Genomic DNA, 25,964 nt, shown 5'->3' on the forward strand with positions numbered 1-25,964 from the left:
GTTATAATGACCCTCCACCCTATTTCTATAGTTATAATGACCCTCCACCCTATTTCTATAGTTATAATGACCCTCCACCCTATTTCTATAGTTATAATGACCCTCCACCCTATTTCTATAGAGTTATAATGACCCTCCACCCTATTTCTATAGAGTTATAATGACCCTCCACTCTATTTCTATAGTTATAATGACCCTCCACCCTATTTCTATAGTTATAATGACCCTCCACCCTATTTCTATAGAGTTATAATGACCCTCCACCCTATTTCTATAGAGTTATAATGACCCTCCACCCTATTTCTATAGTTATAATGACCCTCCACCCTATTTCTATAGTTATAATGACCCTCCACCCTATTTCTATAGTTATGACCCTCCACCCTATTTCTATAGTTATAATGACCCTCCACCCTATTTCTATAGTTATAATGACCCTCCACCCTATTTCTATAGTTATAATGACCCTCCACCCTATTTCTATAGTTATAATGACCCTCCACCCTATTTCTATAGTTATAATGACCCTCCACCCTATGTCTATAGTTATAATGACCCTCCACCCTATTTCTATAGTTATAATGACCCTCCACCCTATTTCTATAGTTATAATGACCCTCCACCCTATTTCTATAGTTATAATGACCCTCCACCCTATTTCTATAGTTATAATGACCCTCCACCCTATGTCTATAGTTATAATGACCCTCCACCCTATTTCTATAGTTATAATGACCCTCCACCCTATGTCTATAGTTATAATGACCCTCCACCCTATGTCTATAGTTATAATGACCCTCCCCCCTATTTCTATAGTTATAATGACCCTCCACCCTATTTCTATAGTTATAATGACCCTCCACCCTATTTCTATAGTTATAATGACCCTCCACCCTATGTCTATAGTTATAATGACCCTCCACCCTATTTCTATAGTTATAATGACCCTCATTAACTGACTGTCGTTCTGCCCCTGAACAAGGCAGTTAACCCACTGTTCCTAGGTCAGTTAACCCACTGTCCCTAGATCAGTTAACCCACTGTTCCTAGGCCGTCATTCACTGACTGTCATTCTGCCCCTGAACAAGGCAGTTAACCCACTGTTCCTAGGTCTGTTAACCCACTGTCCCTAGATCAGTTAACCCACTGTTCCTAGGCCGTCATTCACTGACTGTCATTCTGCCCCTGAACAAGGCAGTTAACCCACTGTTCCTAGGTCAGTTAACCCACTGTTCCTAGGTCAGTTAACCCACTGTTCCTAGGCCGTCATTAACTGACTGTCGTTCTGCCCCTGAACAAGGCAGTTAACCCACTGTTCCTAGGTCAGTTAACCCACTGTTCCTAGGCCGTCATTAACTGACTGTCGTTCTGCCCCTGAACAAGGCAGTTAACCCACTGTTCCTAGGTCAGTTAACCCACTGTTCCTAGGTCAGTTAACCCACTGTTCCTAGGCCGTCATTAACTGACTGTCATTCTGCCCCTGAACAAGGCAGTTAACCCACTGTCCCTAGATCAGTTAACCCACTGTTCCTAGGCCGTCATTCACTGACTGTCATTCTGCCCCTGAACAAGGCAGTTAACCCACTGTTCCTAGGTCAGTTAACCCACTGTTTCCTAGGTTAACCCACTGTTCCTAGGTCAGTTAACCCACTGTTCCTAGGCCGTCATTGAAAATAAGAATGTGTTCTTAACTGACTTGCCGAGTTAAATTAAGGTATAAAGAAAAAAATCGTCCAAAAACACAGATTTCCGATTGTTATGCAGACTTGAAATCGGCCCTAATTAATTGGCCATTCAGATTAATCGGTCGATCTCTGGTACTGAACTGACCCTGTATATTGTCCCCTTCCCCCTATACATATCTACCCTGTATATAGTCCCCTTCCCCCTATACATATCTACCCTGTATATAGTCTCCTTACCCCTATACATATCTACCTCCATCACTCCAGTATCCCTGTCTCCTTCCCCCTATACATATCTACCTCCATCACTCCAGTATCCCTGTCTCCTTCCCCCTATACATATCTACCTCCATCACTCCAGTATCCCTGTCTCCTTCCCCCTATACATATCTACCTCCATCACTCCAGTATCCCTGTCTCCTTCCCCCTATACATATCTACCTTCATCACTCCAGTATCCCTGTCTCCTTCCCCCTATACATATCTACCTCCATCACTCCAGTATCCCTGTACATATCTACCTCCATCACTCCAGTATCCCTGTACATTGGTAATATGGTACCTGAAATATTTCCTGTATATAGTATGCTTACTTACTTAATTGTATTTCTCTTATTCTTATTTCTCCTGTGTTTTTTTCTAGTAATACATTGTTATTGATTATTGCTTTGTTGGGTTTTGAGTTCGCAAGAAAGGCATTTCACTGTAGTTGTTCATGTGACATTACAACTGGAAACCTGAAACTTAACAGGCTGGACCTCCGGCAGGTCCACGTGATCCCTCAGGCGACGTCACCAGAGACGGGCTTGGTGCCACCGGGGCCAGCGAGACTACCGACAGTTAGTCAGGGTGGCATTTAGAACGATCTGACTAGGTGACTTTAATCATAATCTAATTTGTTGTCCTAAAACTATGTAAAAAATAAAAAAATAAAACAATTGCTGTAAATAAACGCGTCATGGCCTGAAGGATGATTGGAATGTTTCTGATTAACTCTAGAGTTACTAATCACACACACACACACACACCGTGTCTCTGAGCTGGCCGGGCCTACCGTCCGGTCCCGTGTCTCTGAGCGGATCAGGCCTACAGGGCTGGTCCCCAGACCAAGTTATGACTCACCTTTACTGGAGAAGAAATGGTGGGTCGAGTGGCTCAGCGACGTCCAGTTAGATAATCCTCGTCATGCCCCGTTACCGCACCAGACAGAAATAAGAACCACGGAAAAAAGTGTTTCAGAAGTTGGGTGGGGGCGCTGTGTCCTTTAGGCGAATTACAACTCCTCGCGACCTGAAAGTAAAAGTTCCCAAACGATTAAAAGTGTCGTTAATACAGGGAGATTAAGTGTCGATGCGAGAGGATTTAGTCCCGGGAGAGAGAAACGGAAAGTTTAGAGTCGGCCGATCGGTGTGGTCTGATCTCGGATTGGGCTGAATCACGGCAGAGGAAAAGGCAGGCAGAGTTCTGGTCCCGTTAACGTTCTGTCTGTCCGGTGAACCGGAGTTAGTTTGACCTCAGGTCCCGGTCTGACAGCTGGGCGGGGAAGTCCTCTCTCCGTTATTTACCGGGCCGGTTGGAAAGGAAAAATAAAAATAAAAAATAAAAAAATAAAGTGTGCGGCCCTCGCCTCAAGCGCTCCTCCTCTCCTCACCTCTCGCACTACTCAGAGGAACCAGCCGGTCGCCATCACCCGCGTGACGTCAGGGGTAGGACCGGACAGCGAGCTCAGTTAAAGGGGCAGTGTATTCGGGTGTGTTAGAGCAGGGCTCGAGCAAAAACCTGCACACACAGTAGCGCTCCAAATCAAATCAAATTGTATTAGTCACATGCACCGAATACAACAGGTGTAAACATTAACGTGAAACATTACCGTGAAATACAACTAATAAGGTATTTGAGTTAGATATGTACATGAAGGTAAAGTGACTAGACATCAGGATAGATAATAATAAGGTATTTGAGGTAGATATGTTCATGAAGGCAGGGTAAAGTGACGAGACATCAGGATAGATAATGATAAGGTATTAGAGGTAGATATGTACATGAAGGCAGGGTAAAGTGACTAGGCATCAGGATAGATAATAATAAGGTATTTGAGGTAGATATGTTCATGAAGGCAGGGTAAAGTGACGAGACATCAGGATAGATAATGATAAGGTATTTGAGGTAGATATGTACATGAAGGCAGGGTAAAGTGACTAGGCATCAGGATAGATAATAATAAGGTATTTGAGGTAGATATGTACATGAAGGTAAAGTGACTAGGCATCAGGATAGATAATAATAAGGTATTTGAAGTAGATATGTACATGAAGGCAGGGTAAAGTGACTAGACATCAGGATAGATAATAATAAGGTATTTGAGGTAGATATGTACATGAAGGCAGGGTAAAGTGACTAGGCATCAGGATAGATAATAATAAGGTATTTGAGGTAGATATGTACATGAAGGCAGGGTAAAGTGACTAGGCATCAGGATAGATAATAATAAGGTATTAGAGGTAGATATGTACATGAAGGCAGGGTAAAGTGACTAGACATCAGGATAGATAATAATAAGGTATTTGAGGTAGATATGTACATGAAGGCAGGGTAAAGTGACTAGACATCAGGATAGATAATAATAAGGTATTTGAGGTAGATATGTACATGAAGGCAGGGTAAAGTGACTAGACATCAGGATAGATAATAATTAGGTATTAGAGGTAGATATGTACATGAAGGCAGGGTAAAGTGACGAGGCATCAGGATAGATAATAATAAGGTATTTGAGGTAGATATGTACATGAAGGCAGGGTAAAGTGACTAGACATCAGGATAGATAATAATTAGGTATTAGAGGTAGATATGTACACGAAGGCAGGGTAAAGTGACTAGGCATCAGGATAGATAATAATAAGAGTAAAATAAAGAATGTGTAATGTGTGTATATATACTATAGCAGGAAAATTGTGTCTATAAACCTGTCATAACTAATAGCTGTTTTTAACCTGTCATGAACTAATAGCTGTCTATAAACCTGTTATAAACTATTAGCTGTCTATAAACCTGTTAGAAACTATTAGCTGAGGGAAGTGTGTGTCTATAAACCTGTTATAAACTATTAGCTGTCTATAAACCTGTTATAAACTAATAGCTGTCTATAAACCTGTCATAAACTAATAGCTGTCTATAAACCTGTTATAAACTAATAGCTGTCTATAAACATGTTATAAACTAATAGCTGTCTATAAACCTGTCATAAACTAATAGCTGTCTATAAACCTGTCATGAACTAATAACTGTCTATAAACCTGTTATAAGCTAATAGCTATCTATAAACCTGTTATAAACTATTAGCTGAGGGAAGTGTGTGTCTATAAACCTGTCATAAACTAATAGCTATCTATAAACCTGTTGTAAACTAATAGCTGTCTATAAACCTGTTATAAACTAATAGCTGTCTATAAACCTGTTATAAACTAATAGCTGTCTATAAACCTGTCATGAACTAATAGCCGTCTATAAACCTGTTATAAACTAATAGCTGTCTATAACCCTGTTATAAACTAATAGCTGTCTATAAACCTGTTATAAACTAATAGCTGTCTATAAACCTGTCATAAACTAATAGCTGTCTATAAACCTGTCATGAACTAATAACTGTCTATAAACCTGTTATAAGCTAATAGCTATCTATAAACCTGTTATACACTATTAGCTGAGGGAAGTGTGTGTCTATAAACCTGTCATAAACTAATAGCTATCTATAAACCTGTTGTAAACTAATAGCTGTCTATAAACCTGTTATAAACTAATAGCTGTCTATAAACCTGTTATAAACTAATAGCTGTCTATAAACCTGTCATGAACTAATAGCTGTCTATAAACCTGTTATAAACTAATAGCTGTCTATAACCCTGTTATAAACTAATAGCTGTCTATAAACCTGTTATAAACTAATAGCTGTCTATAAACCTGTCATGATCTAATAGCTGTCTAGAAACCTGTTATAAACTAATAGCTGTCTATAACCCTGTTATAAACTAATAGCTGTCTATAAACCTGTCATAAACTAATAGCTATCTATAAACCTGTTGTAAACTAATAGCTGTCTATAAACCTGTTATAAACTAATAGCTGTCTATAAACCTGTTATAAACTAATAGCTGTCTATAAACCTGTCATGAACTAATAGCTGTCTATAAACCTGTCATAAACTAATAGCTGAGGGAAGATGTGTGTCTATAAACCTGTTATAAACTAATAGCTGTCTATAAACCTGTTATAAACTAATAGCTGTCTATAAACCTGTTATAAACTATTAGCTGAGGGAAAGTGTGTGTCTATAAACCTGTCATGAACTAATAGCTGTCTATAAACCTGTCATAAACTAATAGCTGAGGGAAGATGTGTGTCTATAAACCTGTCATGAACTAATAGCTGTCTAGAAACCTGTTATGAACTAATAGCTGTCTATAACCCTGTTATAAACTATTAGCTGTCTATAAACCTGTTATAAACTAATAGCTGCCTATAAACCTGTTATAAACTAATAGCTGTCTATAAACCTGTTATAAACTATTAGCTGAGGGAAAGTGTGTGTCTATAAACCTGTCATAAACTAATAGCTATCTATAAACCTGTTATAAACTAATAGCTGTCTATAAACATGTTATAAACTAATAGCTGCCTATAAACCTGTTATAAACTAATAGCTGTCTATAAACCTGTTGTAAACTAATAGCTGTCTATAAACCTGTTATAAACTCATAGCTGCCTATAAACCTGTTAGAAACTATTAGCTGTCTATAAACCTGTCATAAACTAATAGCTGAGGGAAGATGTGTGTCTATAAACCTGTTATAAACTATTAGCTGTCTATAAACCTGTCATAAACTAATAGCTGAGGGAAGATGTGTGTCTATAAACCTGTTATAAACTAATAGCTGCCTATAAACCTGTTATAAACTAATAGCTGTCTATAAACCTGTTATAAACTAATAGCTGTCTATAAACCTGTTATAAACTAATAGCTGTCTATAAACCTGTCATAAACTAATAGCTGAGGGAAGATGTGTGTCTATAAACCTGTTATAAACTAATAGCTGTCTATAAACCTGTTATAAACTAATAGCTGTCTATAAACCTGTTATAACTATTGTCTGAATGAAAGTGTGTCTTTAAGATGGAGCCAGAGAAGATGGCTGTTGTCTTATTGGTTCTTAACCAACTTTACCTAATGTGTTTGGTTTTTCACATTGTTTATTCCGAAAATATTTTAAATATTATTATTATTATTATTATTATTTCATACATATTGTTGCTGCTACTTATGACCGAAAAGAGCGTCTGGACATCAGTGATTACTCACCTCAAATTGGACAAATTATTTTTATTTCATGAGTCGGACGGAAAGGACATACTCCAAACACCCAAACAGGCCCTCATCCCCGTAATTCGCTGGAGAAAGGAACAGAGATTTATTGGAAAGAGATCAGGGTGCCTTGTGAGGATCAGGCAATGAGTGGATAATCTGCCCTTGCCTTCCGTCCTGCTAGCCAACGTTCAATCGCTGGAAAATACATGGGATGAAATGAAAGCACGTATATCCTACCAACGCGTTCCTAGGAAACTATGCAGTTTTTTTATACTTACATTGGTACCCCAGGTCATCTTAGGTTTCATTTCATACAGTCGAGAAGAACTACTGAATATAAGAGCAGCGTCAACTCACCTTCAGTACAACCAAGAATATGTCTTTCGCGAAGCGGATCCAGGACAACGGAATGGATCCCGGCCGGCGACCCAAAAAAACGACTTCGTAAAAGAGGGAAACGAAGCGGTCTTCTGGTCAGACTCCGGAGACAGGCACACCGTGCACCACTCCCGAGCATACTTCTCGCCAATGTCCAGTCTCTCGACAACAAGGTTGATGAAATCCGAGCAAGGGTAGCATTCCAGAGGGACATCAGAGACTGTAACGTTCTTTGCTTCACGGAAACATGGCTCACTGGAGAGATGCTATCGGAGTCGGTGCAGCCAGCTGGTTTCTCCACGCATCGCGCCGACAGAAACAAACATCTTTCTGGTAAGAAAAGGGGCGGGGGAGTATGCTTCATGGTTAACGAGACGTGGTGTGGTCACAACAACATACAGGAACTCAAGTCCTTCTGTGCACCTGATTTAGAATTCCTCACAATCAAATGTCGACCCCATTATCTACCAAGGGAATTCTCTTCGATTATAATCACAGCCATATATATTCCCCCCCAAGCAGACACATCGATGGCTCTGAACGAACTTTATTTGACTCTTTGCAAACTGGAATCCATATATCCTGAGGCTGCATTCATTGGAGCTGGGGATTTTAACAAGGCGAATCTGAAAACAAGACTCCCTAAATTGTATCAGCATATCGATTGCGCAACCAGGGCTGGAAAAACCTTGGATCATTGCTATTCTAACTTCTGCGACGCATATAAGGCCCTGCCCCGCTCTCCTTTCGGAAAAGCTGACCACGACTCCATTTTGTTGCTCGCTGCGTACAGACAGAAACTAAAACAAGAAGCTCCCGCGCTGAGGTCTGTCCAACGCTGGTCCGACCAATCTGATTCCACACTCCAAGACTGCTTCCATCACGTGGACTGGGATATGTTTCGTATTGCGTCAGACAACAACATTGACAAATACGCTGATTCGGTGTGCGAGTTCATTAGAACATGCGTTGAAGATGTCGTTCCCATAGCAACGATTAAAACATTCCCAAACCAGAAACCATGGATTGATGGCAGCATTCGGGTGAAACTGAAAGCGCGAACCACTGCTTTTAATCAGGGCAAGGTGACCGGAAACATGACCGAATACTAACAGTGTAGCTATTCCCTCCGCAAGGCAATCAAACACCAGTACGCAATCAAACGTCAGTATAGAGACAAAGTAGAATCTCAATTCAACGGCTCAGACACAAGAGGTATGTGGCAGGGTCAACAGTCAATCACGGATTACAAAAAGAAAACCAGCCCCGTCACGGACCAGGATGTCTTGCTCCCAGGCAGACTAGATAACTTTTTTGCCCGCTTTGAGGACAATACAGTGCCACTGACACGGCCCGCAACCAAAACATGCGGACTCTCCTTCACTGCAGCCGAAGTGAGGAAAACATTTAAACGTGTTAACCCTCGCAAGGCAGCAGGCCCAGGCGGCATCCCCAGCCATGCCCTCAGTGCATGCGCAGACCAGCTGGCTGGTGTGTTTACGGACATATTCAATCAATCCCTATCCCAGTCTGCTGTTCCCACATGCATCAAGAGGGCCACCATTGTTCCTGTTCCCAAGAAAGCTAAGGTAACTGAGCTAAACGACTACCGCCCCGTAGCACTCACTTCCGTCATCATGAAGTGCTTTGAGAGACTGGTCAAGGACCATATCACCTCCACCCTACCTGACACCCTAGACCCACTCCAATTTGCTTACCGCCCAAATAGGTCCACAGACGATGCAATCTCAACCACACTGCACACTGCCCTAACCCATCTGGACAAGAGGAATACCTATGTGAGAATGCTGTTCATCGACTACAGCTCGGCATTTAACACCATAGTACCCTCCAAGCTCACATCAAGCTCGAGACCCTGGGTCTCGACCCTGCCCTGTGCAACTGGGTACTGGACTTCCTGACGGGCCGCCCCCAAGTGGTGAGGATAGGCAACAACATCTCCACCCTGCTGATCCTCAACACTGGGGCCCCACAAGGGTGCGTTCTGAGCCCTCTCCTGTACTCCCTGTTCACCCACGACTGCGTGGCCACGCACGCCTCCAACTCAATCATCAAGTTTGCGGACGACACAACAGTGGTAGGCTCGATTACCAACAACGACAGCAGACGGCCTACAGGGAGGAGGTGAGGGCCCTCGGAGTGTGGTGTCAGGAAAATAACCTCACACTCAACGTCACCAAAACTAAGGAAATGATTGTGGACTTCAGGAAACAGCAGAGGGAACACCCCCCTATCCACATCGATGGAACAGTAGTGGAGAGGGGAGTAAGTTTCAAGTTCCTCGGCATACACATCACAGACAAACTGAATTGGTCCACCCACACAGACAGCATCGTGAAGAAGGTGCAGCAGCGCCTCTTCAACCTCAGGAGGCTGAAGAAATTTGGCTTGTCACCAAAAGCACTCACAAACTTCTACAGATGCACAATCGAGAGCATCCTGTCAGGCTGTATCACCGCCTGGTACGGCAACTGCTCCGCCCACAACCGTAAGGCTCTCCAGAGGGTAGTGAGGTCTGCACAACGCATCACCGTTGCCCTCCAGGACACCTACACCACCCGATGTCACAGGAAGGCCATAAAGATCATCAAGGACAACAACCACCCGAGCCACTGCCTGTTCACCACGCTATCATCCAGAAGGCGAGGTCAGTACAGGTGCATCAAAGCTGGGACCGAGAGACTGAAAAACAGCTTCTATCTCAAGGCCATCAGACTGTTAAACAGCAACCACTAACATTGAGTGGCTGCTGCCAACATACTGACTCAACTCCAGCCACGTTAATAATGGGAATTGATGGGAAATTATGTAAAATATATCACTAGCCACTTTAAACAATGCTACCTAATATAATGTTTACATACCCACATCATTCATCTCATATGTATACGTATATACTGTCCTCTATCATCTGCTGCATCCTTATGTAATACATGTATCACCAGCCACTTTAACTATGCCACTTTGTTTACATACTCATCTCATATGTATATACTGTACTCCATATCATCTACTGTATCTTGCCTATGCCGCTCTGTACCATCACTCATTCATATATCTTTATGTACATATTCTTTATCCCCTTACACTTGTGTCTATAAGGTAGTAGTTTTGGAATTGTTAGCTAGATTACTTGTTGGTTATTACTGCATTGTCGGAACTAGAAGCACAAGCATTTCGCTACACTCACATTAACATCTGCTAACCATGTGTATGTGACAAATAAATTTGATTTGATTTGTTTAAAAAAAAACTGTGATATTTTATGTTTCACCGAGTCGTGGCTGAACGACGACAATAATAACATACTGCTGGCAGGTTATACACTCTATCGGCAGGATGGAACAGAAGCAACATCCTCACTGAGCTAAAGGGTAGAGCTGCCGCTTTCAAGGAGCGCGACTCACGCTATGCCCTCCGACAAAACCATCAAACATGCAAAACGTGCAAACGAAAGCACAGCCGTGAGCTGCCCAGTGACATGAGCCTACCATACAAACTAACTTACTTCTATGCTCGCTTCGAGGCAAGCAAGGTAGCATGCATGAGAGCATCAGCTGTTCCGGACCACTGTGTGATCACGCTCTCCGTAGCCGATGTGATTAAGACCTTTAAACAGGTCAACATTCACAAGGCCGCAAAGCCAGACGGATTACCAGGACGTGGACACCGAGCATGCACTGACCAACTGGCAAGTGTCTTCACTGACATTTTCAACATGTCCCTGACTGAGTCTGTAATACCAACATGTTTCAAGCAGAAGACCATAGTGCCTGTGCCCAAGGACACTAAGGTAACCTGCCTTAATAACTATCGACACGTAGCACTCACGTCTGTAGCCATGAAGTGCTTCGAAAAGCTGGTCATGGCTCACATCAACAACATCATCTCAGAAACCCTAGACCCACTCCAATTTGCATGCCGCCCCCACAGATCCACAGATGATTCAATCTCTATTCCACTCAACACTGCCCTTTCACAACTGGATATATGGAACACCTACATGAGAATGCTATTCATTGACGACAGCTCAGCGTTCAACACAGTAGTGCCCTCAAAGCTCATCACTAAGCTATGGACCCTGGGACTAAACACCTCCCTCTGCAACTTGATCCTGAACTTCCTGACGGGCCCCCCCCAGGTGGTAAGGAGAGGTAACTACACATCTGCCATGCTGATCCTCAACACGGGGGCCCCTCAGGGGTGCGTGCTCAGTCCCCTCCTGTACTCCCTGTTGACTCATGACTGCTTGGCCAGGCACGACTCCAACATCATTATTAAGTTTTCTGATGACACAACACCGACAAGGATGAGACAGCCTATAGGGAGGAGGTCAGAGACCTGGCAGTGTGGTGTCAGGACAACAACCTCTCTCAATGTGATCAAGACAAAGGCGATGATAGTAAACTTCAGGAAAAGGAGGGCCGAACAGGCCCCATTAATATCAACAGGTCTGTAGGGCAGCGGGTGGAGAGTTTCAAGTTCCTTGAACAATAACCTCTCCCTCAACATCCTCAGATCCTCAAAAAGTTATACAGCTGCACCATCGAGAGCATCCTGACCGGTTGCATCACGGCCTGGTATGACAACTGCTCAGCCTCCGACCGCAAGACACTACAGAGGGTAATGCGTACGGCCCAGTACATCACTGGGGCCAAGCTTCTTGCCATCCAGGACCTCTACACCAGGCGGTGTCAGAGGAAAGCCCATTAAATGGTCAGAGACTCCAGTCATCAAGTCATAGACTGTTCTCTCTGCTACAGCATGGCAAGTGGTACCGGAGCGCCAAGTCTGGGTCCAAAAGGCTCCTGAACAGCTTTTACCTCCAAGCTATAAGACTGCTGAACAGCTAATCAAATGACTACCCAGGCTATTTGCATTGTCGTCATCGCCCCCCTTTTACGCTGCTGCTACGCTCTGTTTATTATCTATGCATAGTCACTTTAACTCTACCTACATGTACATATTACCTCAATTACCTTGACTAACCGGTGCCCCCGCACATTGACTCTGTACCAGTAGCCGCTGTATAGAGCCTCGCTACTGTTATTTAACTTCTGCTCTTTTTACTAATCTATGTTCTCCTTTACACTTAATTTTCTAAAAACTGTGTGGCGCAGTGGTATAAGATGTTAACACACTAACCAGAGAAGTAAGACTTCATGTAGTTGAGTTAATTGAGTTAATTTGTCATTGTTTTTTCGTAGGTACAGTGGTTTTCTGTCATATTAGTGATGGATTTTATTGGTAACCCTAGTAACCTTAGTAACCTAGTAATCTTTATTGGTTCTTCTAAGCTGGTTTGTTGTCCAATTCTACCAGAGTAATTCCAGTATATTGAGCAAAAAAACACAATTTTATTGTCATCATTTGATGATAGTCAAATAGAGGCCATGATTTATAATAATTAAACATACAGTACCAGTCAAACGTTTGGACACACCTACTCGTGGGTTTGTAGAATAATAGCGAAAGATAAATAAAAAATGAACTGCATTGTTGGTTAGGGCTTGTAAGGAAGCATTTCACTGTAAGGTCTACACCTCTTGTATTTGGCGCATGTGACAAATAACATTTGATTTGATTTGACTCAAACCAGATGGGATGGCATATCACTGCAGAGTGCTGTCATAGCCATGCTGGTTAAGTGTCCCTTGAATTCTAAATAAATCACAGATAGTGTCACCACCAAAGCACCCCCACACCATCACACCTCTTCCTCCATGCTTCACGATGGGAACCACACATGCGGAGATCATCTGTTCACCTTCTCTGCGTCTCACAGAGACAAGGCGGTTGGAACCAAAAATCTTATATTTGTGTGAGGGTGTGTACGCAGAGGAACTTAAAACTTTCCACCTTCTCCACTACTGTCCACTACTGTCCCGTCGATGTGGATAGGGGGCTCCTCCCTCTGCTGTTTCCTGAAGTCCACGATCATCTCCTTTGTTTTGTTGACGTTGAGTGTGAGGTTATTTTCCTGACACCACACTCCAAGGGCCCTCACCTCCTCCCTGTAGGCTGTCTCGTCGTTGTTGGTAATCAAGCCTACCACTGTTGTGTCATCTGAAAACTTGATGATTGAGTTGGAGGCGTGCATGGCCACGCAGTCGTGGTTGAACAGTGAGTACAGGAGAGGGCTCAGAACGCACCCTTGTGGGGCCCAAGTGTTGAGGATCAGCAGGGTGGAGATGTTGTTTCGTACCCTCGCCACCTGGGGGAGGCCCGTCAGGAAGTTTGAGTTTATTTATTTATTATTTGAGTTTGAGTTTATTTTCATTTTTACAGGGACAGTGCACATTAATCAACGTTTCAGTAAAAGTGCCGGTTTTAGCCAGCCGGCTAATTTTCAACCGCAGTCCTTGGGCAGGTTATTAAAAACAATTACAATATAGACAATAGCAACATAGAACAAGCAAGACATAGCAACATAGGACAAGCAAGACATAGTATACAGACAGAGCAACATAGGACAAGCAAAACGTAGCATACAGACAGAGCAACATAGAACAAAAAGCAGCAAGACAAAATTCATAAAAGCAACAAAGTGTTTCCACACCTCACAAGCTACAGACAACAGACAACATGGAAAGCGGCAACACACAGCTAGGGACCATGTTCACAAATCTGATTGACCTTTAGCCATGTCTTCAAGCATTTTGTGAAAGTGTGATATGTGGTGCAGTTATGTGTGTCTGATGGCAGTGTATTCCAGACATGGGAAGCTCTCACAGAGAATGCAGATTTACTAAAGGTGCTTTTCCTTAGGGGAACTATACAGTCACCTCTCATGGCAGACCTTGTGGATCTGCTGCCATATGTCTGGGTTTTCTGTTTAACAAAAATATTGAGTGGAGGGGGAGCCAGGCCATTAAGGATCTTGAATACAAGACATGCGTCGGTGTATTGCACAAGATTTTCCCAACTCAAGAGCTCATGCTTTCTAAGGATGTGACAATGATGATGGCTATTGGGCTTCCTATCAAGCACTTTGAGAGCCTGACCAGGACCCAGTTGCACAGGGCAGGGTCGAGACCAAGGGTCTCAAGCTTGATGACGAGTTTGGAGGGTACTATGGTGTTGAATACTGAGCTGTAGTCGATGAATAGCATTCTCACATAGGTATTCCTCTTGTCCAGATGGGTTAGGGCAGTGTGCAGTGTGGTTGAGATTGCATCGTCTGTGGACCTATTTGGGCGGTAAGCAAATTGGAGTGGGTCTAGGGTGTCAGGTAGGGTGGAGGGGATATGGTCCTTGACTAGTCTCTCAAAGCACTTCATGATGACGGAGGTGAGTGCTACGGGGCGGTAGTCGTTTAGCTCAGTTACCTTAGCTTTCTTGGGAACTGGAACAATGGTGGCCCTCTTGAAGCATGTGGGAACAGCAGACTGGGATAGGGATTGATTGAATATGTCCGTAAACACACCAGCCAGCTGGTCTGTGTATGCTCTGAGGACACGGCTAGGGATGCTGTCTGGGCTGGCAGCCTTGCGAGGGTTAACACGTTTAAATGCTTTACTCACGTTAGCTGCAATGGAGAGCCTGCAGGTTTTTGTAGCGGGCCATGTCGTTGGCACTGTATTGTCCTCAAAGCGAGCAAAGAAGTTGTTCAGTTTGTCTGGGAGCAAGACATTGTGGTCTGCGACGGGGCTGGTTTTCTTTTTGTAGTCCGTGATTGACTGTAGACCCTGCCACATATCTCTCGTGTCTGAGCCATTGAATTGCGACTCTACTTTGTCTTTATACTGACGCTTAGCTTGTTTGATTGCCCTGCGGAGGGAATAGCTTCATTGTTTGTATTCGGTCATGTTTCCGGTCGCCTTGCTCTGATTAAAAGCAGTGGTTCGCGCTTTCAGTTTTGTACGAATGCTGCCATCAATACAAGGTTACTGGTTGGGGAAGGTTTTAATAGTTGCAGTGGGTACAACATCACCAATGCACTTGCTAATAAACTCGCTCACCGAATCAGCGTATTCATCAATGTTATTGTCCGACTCTATCCGGAACATATCCCCAGTCCACATGATCGAAGCAATCTTTAAGCGTGGAATCAGATTGGTCGGACCAGCGTTGAACAGACCTGAGCACTGGCATTTCCTGTTTTAGTTTCTGTGTATAGGCTGGGAGCAACCAAATGGAGTCGTGGTCAGATTTTCCGAAAGGAGGGCGAGGCACGGCTTTGTATGCACCGCGGAAGTTAGAGTAACAATGGTCCGGGATTTTTTCCGCCCGGGTAGCGCATTCGATATGCTGATAAAATTTAGGGAGTCTTGTTTTCAGATTAGCCTTGTTAAAATCCCCAGCTACAATGAATGCAGCCTCAGGATATGTGGTTTCCAGTTCACATAGAGTCCAATGAAGTTCATTCAGGGCCATGGATGTGTCTGCTTGGGGGGGATATATACGGCTGTGATTATAGTCGAAGAGAATTCTCTTGGTAGATAATTTTAGGTCAGGTGAGCAAAAGGACAGAGTTCCACAGGTCTAATGTCCATTGCTCATGGTTCTTGGCCCAAGCAAGTCTCTTCTTCTTGTTGGTGTCTTTTGGTAGTGGTTTCTTTGCAGCAATTTGAACATGAAGGCATGATTCACGCATGACTCACGCAGTCTCCTCTGAACAGTTGATGTTGAGATGTATCTGTTACTTGAACTCTGTGGAGAATTTGTTTGGGCTGCAATCAGAGCTGCAGTTTCCTCTAATGAACTTATCCTCTGCAGCAGAGGTAACTCTGGGACTTCCTTTCCTGTGGCGGTCCTCATGAGAGTCAGTTTCATCACAGCGCTTGATTGTTTTTGCGACTTCACCTGAACAAACTTTCAGTTCTTGAAATGTCAGGTCTTAAATTTATGATGGACTGTCATTTCTCTTTGCTTATTTGAGCTGTTCTTGCCATAATATGGACTTGGTCTTTTACCAAATAGGGCTATCTTCTGTATACCACCCCTACCTTGTCACAGCACAACTGATTGGCTCAAACGCATTAAGAAGGAAAGAAATTTCACAAATGAACTTTAAACAAGGCACACCTGTCAATTGAAAGGCATTCCAGGTGAAGATAGCTCATGAAGATGGTCGAGGGAATGCCAAGAGTGTGCAAGCTGTCGTCAAGGCAAAGGGTGCCTACTTTGAAGAATCTCAAATTTAAAATATATTTGTTTAACACTTTTCTGGTTACTACATGATTCCATATGCGTTGTTTCATAGTTTTGATGTCTTCACTATTATTCTACAATGTAGAAAATAGTACAAAAAAATAAAGAAAAACCGTTGAATGTGTAGGTGTATACAAACTTTTGACTGGTGCTGTAGATTTATTAGTAAATGAAGAACCGGTAGGCTGTTTGCTGCCCAATTACACAAGAGTAATTAAAAAGTGCCTTATTCACATAACACAGTTTTATCAGGTGATAGCTGAACATAAGACATAATGAGTTAATGGCCTAATAATGAAGAATTAGTTGTAATAAATGAAAAACTGGTAGACTAATCAATGACGTCAAAATTACTTGTATTTTCATATTTAAGCAATAAGTGAGGTGTTTTTGTTGTGTTTTTTTGACTGGCTTTCAGCTCTCCCAGTCTTGTTTCATACGGTCGGATACGGACCAATAAAAACCGTCTAACCAATTACAAAGCGCTGATGGAACGCCTATCGCAGTTGAGTCTCCCACTTCTGTTGACACGCCCACTTCTGTTGACACGCCCACTTCCAGACACCCATCCAGTCAGCCAGACTTGACTCTGAAAGCAGAAGAAAACACCCGCCATCTTGTCAGTCAGTCGAAGTTCCCACACTGCACTGCGGTATTGTTGTTTGCGTTAAACATGGCGTCGGTGAGCTGTCCGTTACAGAGAACCTTCTCCCGCCCAGCCACCAGCTCGTCCCAAGCCAACACCAGCCCGGTACTCTGTCGGGAGCGGTTATGGGTGTTGTCGGTGCAGCGTTACGGGAGAGACCCAGGTTTCAGTCTGTATTTCCCGCAGAACATCAGCTCCTCAGACAGCCTCTACGACGCTACTCTGACAGATGGGGACTGCAGGTGGGTGGGTCTGGGTAGTGTTGAGGGTAGAAGGGTGAACAACGGAAAGGTAGACTGCTACAGTAGCCCAACGTTATTGTATGGTGTAGATAGCTAGTATTGTAGAGCTGGTAAGGACGGTTCCCACATGAAATAAACATGTATTGTAAGTATCTTTCCATTCATCTAATGACTGCTGCACAGTGTGAGCGATGAAATGATACTTTGGATGAATGTACGCGGGTAGCCTACAGGAGATGTTTTGAAGTAGGCTAGTCGGATTAAAACAGTTTGATTGTGTTTATGCAAGTTAAATTCAGGCAAGTTAAATTGCAAATATGTGACCGACTGGCTCGATTCGGTCTTATGTAGATTTTTTTTTAAATGGTATTTATTTTTTATTTTTTTACATTGATTGTGTGTAGAGTCGAATAGGCAACATTATCACAATGACTTGGTGGGTAAGGTACAGTAGCCCAGTGACTGTATGGTGGTGGGTACAGTAGCCCAGTGACTGTATGGTGGTGGGTACAGTAGCCCAGTGACTGTATGGTGGTGGGTACAGTAGCCCAGTGACTGTATGGTGGTGGGTACAGTAGCCCAGTGACTGTATGGTGGTGGGTACAGTAGCCCAGTGACTGTATTGGTGGGTAGGGTGACAGTAGCCCAGTGACTGTATGGTGGTGGGTACAGTAGCCCAGTGACTGTATGGTGGTGGGTACAGTAGCCCAGTGACTGTATGGTGGTGGGTACAGTAGCCCAGTGACTGTATGGTGGTGGGTACAGTAGCCCAGTGATTGTATGGTGGTGGGTACAGTAGCCCAGTGACTGTATGGTGGGTAGGGTACAGTAGCCCAGTGACTGTATGGTGGGTAGGGTACAGTAGCCCAGTGACTGTATGGTGGGTAGGGTACAGTAGCCCAGTGACTGTATGGTGGTGGGTACAGTAGCCCAGTGACTGTATGGTGGTGGGTACAGTAGCCAGTGACTGTATGGTGGGTAAGGTACAGTAGCCCAGTGACTGTATGGTGGTGGGTACAGTAGCCCAGTGACTGTATGGTGGGTACAGTAGCCCAGTGACTGTATGGTGGTGGGTACAGTAGCCCAGTGACTGTATGGTGGGTAGGGTACAGTAGCCCAGTGACTGTATGGTGGTGGGTACAGTAGCCCAGTGACTGTATGGTGGTGGGTACAGTAGCCCAGTGACTGTATGGTGGTGGGTACAGTAGCCCAGTGACTGTATGGTGGTGGGTACAGTAGCCCAGTGACTGTATGGTGGGTAGGGTACAGTAGCCCAGTGACTGTATGGTGGTGGGTACAGTAGCCCAGTGACTGTATGGTGGTGGGTACAGTAGCCCAGTGACTGTATGGTGGGTAAGGTACAGTAGCCCAGTGACTGTATGGTGGTGGGTACAGTAGCCAGTGACTGTATGGTGGGTAAGGTACAGTAGCCCAGTGACTGTATGGTGGTGGGTACAGTAGCCCAGTGACTGTATGGTGGGTACAGTAGCCCAGTGACTGTATGGTGGGTACAGTAGGTACAGTAGCCCAGTGACTGTATGGTGGTGGGTACAGTAGCCCAGTGACTGTATGGTGGGTACAGTAGCCCAGTGACTGTATGGTGGTGGGTACAGTAGCCCAGTGACTGTATGGTGGTGGGGTACAGTAGCCCAGTGACTGTATGGTGGTGGGTACAGTAGCCCAGTGACTGTATGGTGGTGGGTACAGTAGCCCAGTGACTGTATGGTGGTGGGTACAGTAGCCCAGTGACTGTATGGTGGTGGGTACAGTAGCCCAGTGACTGTATGGTGGTGGGTACAGTAGCCCAGTGACTGTATGGTGGGTACAGTAGCCCAGTGACTGTATGGTGGTGGGTACAGTAGCCCAGTGACTGTATGGTGGTGGGTACAGTAGCCCAGTGACTGTATGGTGGTGGGTACAGTAGCCCAGTGACTGTATGGTGGTGGGTACAGTAGCCCAGTGACTGTATGGTGGGTAGGGTACAGTAGCCCAGTGACTGTATGGTGGGTAGGGTACAGTAACCCAGTGGCTGTATGGTGGGTAGGGTACAGTAGCCCAGTGACTGTATGGTGGTGGGTACAGTAACCCAGTGACTGTATGGTGGTGGGTACAGTAGCCCAGTGACTGTATGGTGGTGGGTACAGTAGCCCAGTGACTGTATGGTGGGTAGGGTACAGTAGCCCAGTGACTGTATGGTGGGTAGGGTACAGTAGCCCAGTGACTATATGGTGGGTACAGTAGCCCAGGGACTGTATGGTGGTGGGTACAGTAGCCCAGTGACAGTATGGTGGTGGGTACAGTAGCCCAGTGACAGTATGGTGGGTACAGTAGCCCAGTGGCTGTATGGTGGGTACAGTAGCCCAGTGACTGTATGGTGGTGGGTGTCGTAGCCCAGTGACTGTATGGTGGTGGGTACAGTAGCCCAGTGACTGTATGGTGGTGGGTACAGTAGCCCAGTGACTGTATGGGGGTGGGTACAGTAGCCCAGTGACTGTATGGTGGTGGGTACAGTAGCCCAGTGACTGTATGGTGGTGGGTACAGTAGCCCAGTGACTGTATGGTGCTGGGTACAGTAGCCCAGTGACTGTATGGTGGTGGGTACAGTAGCCCAGTGACTGTATGGTGGTGGGTACAGTAGCCCAGTGACTGTATGGTGGTGGGTACAGTAGCCCAGTGACTGTATGGTGGTGGGTATAGTAGCCCAGTGACTGTATGGTGGTGGGTACAGTAGCCCAGTGACTGTATGGTGGTGGGTACAGTAGCCCAGTGACTGTATGGTGGTGGGTACAGTAGCCCAGTGACTGTATGGTGGTGGGTACAGTAGCCCAGTGACTGTATGGTGGTGGGTACAGTAGCCCAGTGACTGTATGGTGGGTAGGGTACAGTAGCCCAGTGACTGTATGGTGGGTAGGGTACAGTAGCCCAGTGACTGTATGGTGGGTAGGGTACAGTAGCCCAGTGACTGTATGGTGGTGGGTACAGTAGCCCAGTGACTGTATGGTGGTGGGTACAGTAGCCAGTGACTGTATGGTGGGTGGTGATACAGTAGCCCAGTGACTGTATGGTGGTGGGTACAGTAGCCCAGTGACTGTATGGTGGTGGGTACAGTAGCCCAGTGACTGTATGGTGGTGGGTACAGTAGCCCAGTGACTGTATGGTGGGTAGGGTACAGTAGCCCAGTGACTGTATGACTGTATGGTGGTGGGTACAGTAGCCCAGTGACTGTATGGTGGTGGGTACAGTAGCCCAGTGACTGTATGGTGGTGGGTACAGTAGCCCAGTGACTGTATGGTGGGTAAGGTACAGTAGCCCAGTGACTGTATGGTGGTGGGTACAGTAGCCCAGTGACTGTATGGTGGTGGGTACAGTAGCCCAGTGACTGTATGGTGGGTAAGGTACAGTAGCCCAGTGACTGTATGGTGGTGGGTACAGTAGCCCAGTGACTGTATGGTGGTGGGTACAGTAGCCCAGTGACTGTATGGTGGGTAAGGTACAGTAGCCCAGTGACTGTATGGTGGTGGATACAGTAGCCCAGTGACTGTATGGTGGGTACAGTAGCCCAGTGACTGTATGGTGGTGGGTACAGTAGCCCAGTGACTGTATGGTGGGTACAGTAGCCCAGTGACTGTATGGTGGTGGGTACAGTAGCCCAGTGACTGTATGGTGGTGGGTACAGTAGCCCAGTGACTGTATGGTGGTGGGTACAGTAGCCCAGTGACTGTATGGTGGTGGGACTGTACAGTAGCCCAGTGACTGTATGGTGGTGGGTACAGTAGCCCAGTGACTGTATGGTGGTGGGTACAGTAGCCCAGTGACTGTATGGTGGTGGGTACAGTAGCCCAGTGACTGTATGGTGGTGGGTACAGTAGCCCAGTGACTGTATGGTGGTGGGTACAGTAGCCCAGTGACTGTATGGTGGTGGGTACAGTAGCCCAGTGACTGTATGGTGGTGGGTACAGTAGCCCAGTGACTGTATGGTGGTGGGTACAGTAGCCCAGTGACTGTATGGTGGTGGGTACAGTAGCCCAGTGATTGTATGGTGGTGGGTACAGTAGCCCAGTGACTGTATGGTGGGGGTAGGGTGGTGGGTACAGTAGCCCAGTGACTGTATGGTGGGTAGGGTACAGTAGCCCAGTGACTGTATGGTGGGTAGGGTACAGTAGCCCAGTGACTGTATGGTGGGTGGGTACAGTAGCCCAGTGACTGTATGGTGGTGGGTACAGTAGCCCAGTGACTGTATGGTGGGTGGGTACAGTAGCCCAGTGACTGTATGGTGGGTAGGGTACAGTAGCCCAGTGACTGTATGGTGGGTAGGGTACAGTAGCCCAGTGACTGTATGGTGGGTAGGGTACAGTAGCCCAGTGACTGTATGGTGGTGGGTACAGTAGCCCAGTGACTGTATGGTGGTGGGTACAGTAGCCCAGTGACTGTATGGTGGGTAAGTACAGTAGCCCAGTGACTGTATGGTGGTGGGTACAGTAGCCCAGTGACTGTATGGTGGGTACAGTAGCCCAGTGACTGTATGGTGGTGGGTACAGTAGCCCAGTGACTGTATGGTGGGTAGGGGTGGGTACAGTAGCCCAGTGACTGTATGGTGGTGGGTACAGTAGCCCAGTGACTGTATGGTGGTGGGTACAGTAGCCCAGTGACTGTATGCTGGTGGGTACAGTAGCCCAGTGACTGTATGGTGGTGGGTACAGTAGCCCAGTGACTGTATGGTGGGTAGGGTACAGTAGCCCAGTGACTGTATGGTGGTGGGTACAGTAGCCCAGTGACTGTATGGTGGTGGGTACAGTAGCCCAGTGACTGTATGGTGGTGGGTACAGTAGCCCAGTGACTGTATGGTGGTGGGTACAGTAGCCAGTGACTGTATGGTGGGTAAGATACAGTAGCCCAGTGACTGTATGGTGGTGGGTACAGTAGCCCAGTGACTGTATGGTGGGGGTACAGTAGCCCAGTGACTGTATGGTGGGTGGGTACAGTAGCCCAGTGACTGTATGGTGGTGGGTACAGTAGCCCAGTGACTGTATGGTGGTGGGTACAGTAGCCCAGTGACTGTATGGTGGTGGGTACAGTAGCCCAGTGACTGTATGGTGGTGGGTACAGTAGCCCAGTGACTGTATGGTGGTGGGTACAGTAGCCCAGTGACTGTATGGTGGTGGGTACAGTAGCCCAGTGACTGTATGGTGGTGGGTACAGTAGCCCAGTGACTGTATGGTGGTGGGTACAGTAGCCCAGTGACTGTATGGTGGTGGGTACAGTAGCCCAGTGACTGTATGGTGGTGGGTACAGTAGCCCAGTGACTGTATGGTGGTGGGTACAGTAGCCCAGTGACTGTATGGTGGTGGGTACAGTAGCCCAGTGACTGTATGGTGGTGGGTGACAGTAGCCCAGTGACTGTATGGTGGGTGGGTACAGTAGCCCAGTGACTGTATGGTGGGTAGGGTACAGTAGCCCAGTGACTGTATGGTGGGTAGGGTACAGTAGCCCAGTGACTGTATGGTGGTGGGTACAGTAACCCAGTGACTGTATGGTGGTGGGTACAGTAGCCCAGTGACTGTATGGTGGTGGGTACAGTAGCCCAGTGACTGTATGGTGGGTAGGGTACAGTAGCCCAGTGACTGTATGGTGGGTAGGGTACAGTAGCCCAGTGACTATATCGTGGGTACAGTAGCCCAGTGACAGTATGGTGGTGGGTACAGTAGCCCAGTGACTGTATGGTGGTGGGTACAGTAGCCCAGTGACAGTATGGTGGGTACAGTAGCCCAGTGACTGTATGGTGGTGGGTACAGTAGCCCAGTGACTGTATGGTGGTGGGTACAGTAGCGTAGCCCAGTGACTGTATGGTGGTGGGTACAGTAGCCCAGTGACTGTATGGTGGTGGGTACAGTAGCCCAGTGACTGTATGGTGGTGGGTACAGTAGCCCAGTGACTGTATGGTGGTGGGTACAGTAGCCCAGTGACTGTATGGTGGTGGGTACAGTAGCCCAGTGACTGTATGGTGCTGGGTACAGTAGCCCAGTGACTGTATGGTGGTGGGTACAGTAGCCCAGTGACTGTATGGTGGTGGGTGCAGTAGCCCAGTGACTGTATGGTGGTGGGTACAGTAGCCCAGTGACTGTATGGTGGTGGGTACAGTAGCCCAGTGACTGTATGGTGGTGGGTACAGTAGCCCAGTGACTGTATGGTGGTGGGTACAGTAGCCCAGTGACTGTATGGTGGTGGGTACAGTAGCCCAGTGACTGTATGGTGGTGGGTACAGTAGCCCAGTGACTGTATGGTGGGTAGGGTACAGTAGCCCAGTGACTGTATGGTGGGTAGGGTACAGTAGCCCAGTGACTGTATGGTGGGTAGGGTACAGTAGCCCAGTGACTGTATGGTGGGTAGGGTACAGTAGCCCAGTGACTGTATGGTGGTGGGTACAGTAGCCCAGTGACTGTATGGTGGTGGGTACAGTAGCCAGTGACTGTATGGTGGGTAAGATACAGTAGCCCAGTGACTGTATGGTGGTGGGTACAGTAGCCCAGTGACTGTATGGTGGTGGGTACAGTAGCCCAGTGACTGTATGGTGGTGGGTACAGTAGCCCAGTGACTGTATGGTGGGTAGGGTACAGTAGCCCAGTGACTGTATGGTGGTGGGTGACAGTAGCCCAGTGACTGTATGGTGGTGGGTACAGTAGCCCAGTGACTGTATGGTGGTGGGGGTACAGTAGCCCAGTGACTGTATGGTGGTAGCCCAGTGACTGGTACAGTAGCCCAGTGACTGTATGGTGGTGGGTACAGTAGCCCAGTGACTGTATGGTGGGTACAGTAGCCCAGTGACTGTATGGTGGGTAAGGTACAGTAGCCCAGTGACTGTATGGTGGTGGGTACAGTAGCCCAGTGACTGTATGGTGGTGGGTACAGTAGCCCAGTGACTGTATGGTGGTGGGTACAGTAGCCCAGTGACTGTATGGTGGTGGGTACAGTAGCCCAGTGACTGTATGGTGGTGGGTACAGTAGCCAGTGACTGTATGGTGGGTACAGTAGCCCAGTGACTGTATGGTGGTGGGTACAGTAGCCCAGTGACTGTATAGTGGTGGGTACAGTAGCCCAGTGACTGTATGGTGGTGGGTACAGTAGCCCAGTGACTGTATGGTGGTGGGTACAGTAGCCCAGGTTACTGTATTGTTGGTGTTGTAGCCTAGTGACTGGTTACTGTCTGTCTGACTGGACTGGGTTGCTGTCTGTCTGACTGGACTAGGTTACTGTCTGTCTCTCTGGACTAGGTTACTGTCTGTCTGACTGGACGAGGTTACTGTCTGACCTGACTGGACTAGGTTACTGTCTGTCTGACTGGACGAGGTTACTGTCTGACCTGACTGGACGAGGTTACTGTCTGTCTCTCTGGACTAGGTTACTGTCTGTCTGACAGGACGAGGTTACTGTCTGTCTCTCTGGACCAGGTTACTGTCTGACCTGACTGGACCAGGTTACTGTCTGACCTGACTGGACCAGGTTACTGTCTGACCTGACTGGACTAGGTTACTGTCTGACCTGACTGGACTAGGTTACTGTCTGACCTGACTGGACCAGGTTACTGTCTGACCTGACTGGACTAGGTTACTGTCTGTCTGACTGGACCAGGTTACTGTCTGACCTGACTGGACCAGGTTACTGTCTGTCTGACTGGACCAGGTTACTGTCTGACCTGACTGGACCAGGTTACTGTCTGACCTGACTGGACTAGGTTACTGTCTGACCTGACTGGACCAGGTTACTGTCTGACCTGACTGGACCAGGTTACTGTCTGACCTGACTGGACGAGGTTACTGTCTGTCTGGACCAGGTTACTGTCTGTCTGACTGGACTAGGTTACTGTCTGTCTGACTGGACCAGGTTACTGTCTGACCTGTCTGGACTAGGTTACTGTCTGACCTGACTGGACCAGGTTACTGTCTGTCTGGACCAGGTTACTGTCTGACCTGACTGGACTAGGTTACTGTCTGACCTGACTGGACCAGGTTACTGTCTGTCTGACTGGACCAGGTTACTGTCTGACCTGTCTGGACTAGGTTACTGTCTGTCTGACTGGACCAGGTTACTGTCTGACCTGTCTAGGTTACAGAAGTCCGACTGGACAGGGTTTGGTGTGTTTTTTGTGGATGGAGATGTTAATTCCAGAGAGATTAATTTTCAACATGTAGCTTGCTAGCCTTTGTTCCGGTCTTTGTTTCTTAACCTGTCTGGGAACAGGGTTCCGCTAGCATTGGCGTTTTATGTTCAGTAGTTTTAAAACATGCAGTGATTTTGCAGAGAGCCACATCAGTTTACAGAAATACTCATAACAAACATTGATAAAAGATACAACTATTATACATGGAACTTTAGATCAACCTCTCCTTAATGCAACTGCTGTGTCTGATTTTAAAAAAATGCATACCATGCAATAATCTGAGTACGGCTCTTAGAGCCCAACCAGCCAAAAAGATATCCGCCAT

General features: G+C 46.3%; 2 protein-coding genes across 2 annotated transcripts in view; one reads left to right on the forward strand and one right to left on the reverse strand.

Annotated features, from left to right (window-relative positions):
• The window catches only part of LOC135510164 (kinesin-like protein KIF1C), a 108,643-nt gene extending 105,258 nt beyond the window's left edge, over window positions 1-3,385 (reverse strand). The window contains 1 exon segment of the mRNA XM_064930949.1: window positions 2,808-3,385. The gene's annotated coding sequence lies outside the window, so the exon portion shown is untranslated.
• Window positions 3,386-17,190: 13,805 nt separating this feature from the next.
• Window positions 17,191-25,964, forward strand: part of si:ch73-71d17.2 (RPA-related protein RADX) — a 44,269-nt gene continuing 35,495 nt past the window's right edge. The window contains 1 exon segment of the mRNA XM_064932849.1: window positions 17,191-17,484. Within this exon segment, the coding sequence (XP_064788921.1) occupies window positions 17,270-17,484 (215 nt within the window). The 5' untranslated portion in view covers window positions 17,191-17,269.

Source organism: Oncorhynchus masou, chromosome 23, assembly GCF_036934945.1.
Source record: "Oncorhynchus masou masou isolate Uvic2021 chromosome 23, UVic_Omas_1.1, whole genome shotgun sequence".
Taxonomy (NCBI): domain Eukaryota; kingdom Metazoa; phylum Chordata; class Actinopteri; order Salmoniformes; family Salmonidae; genus Oncorhynchus; species Oncorhynchus masou.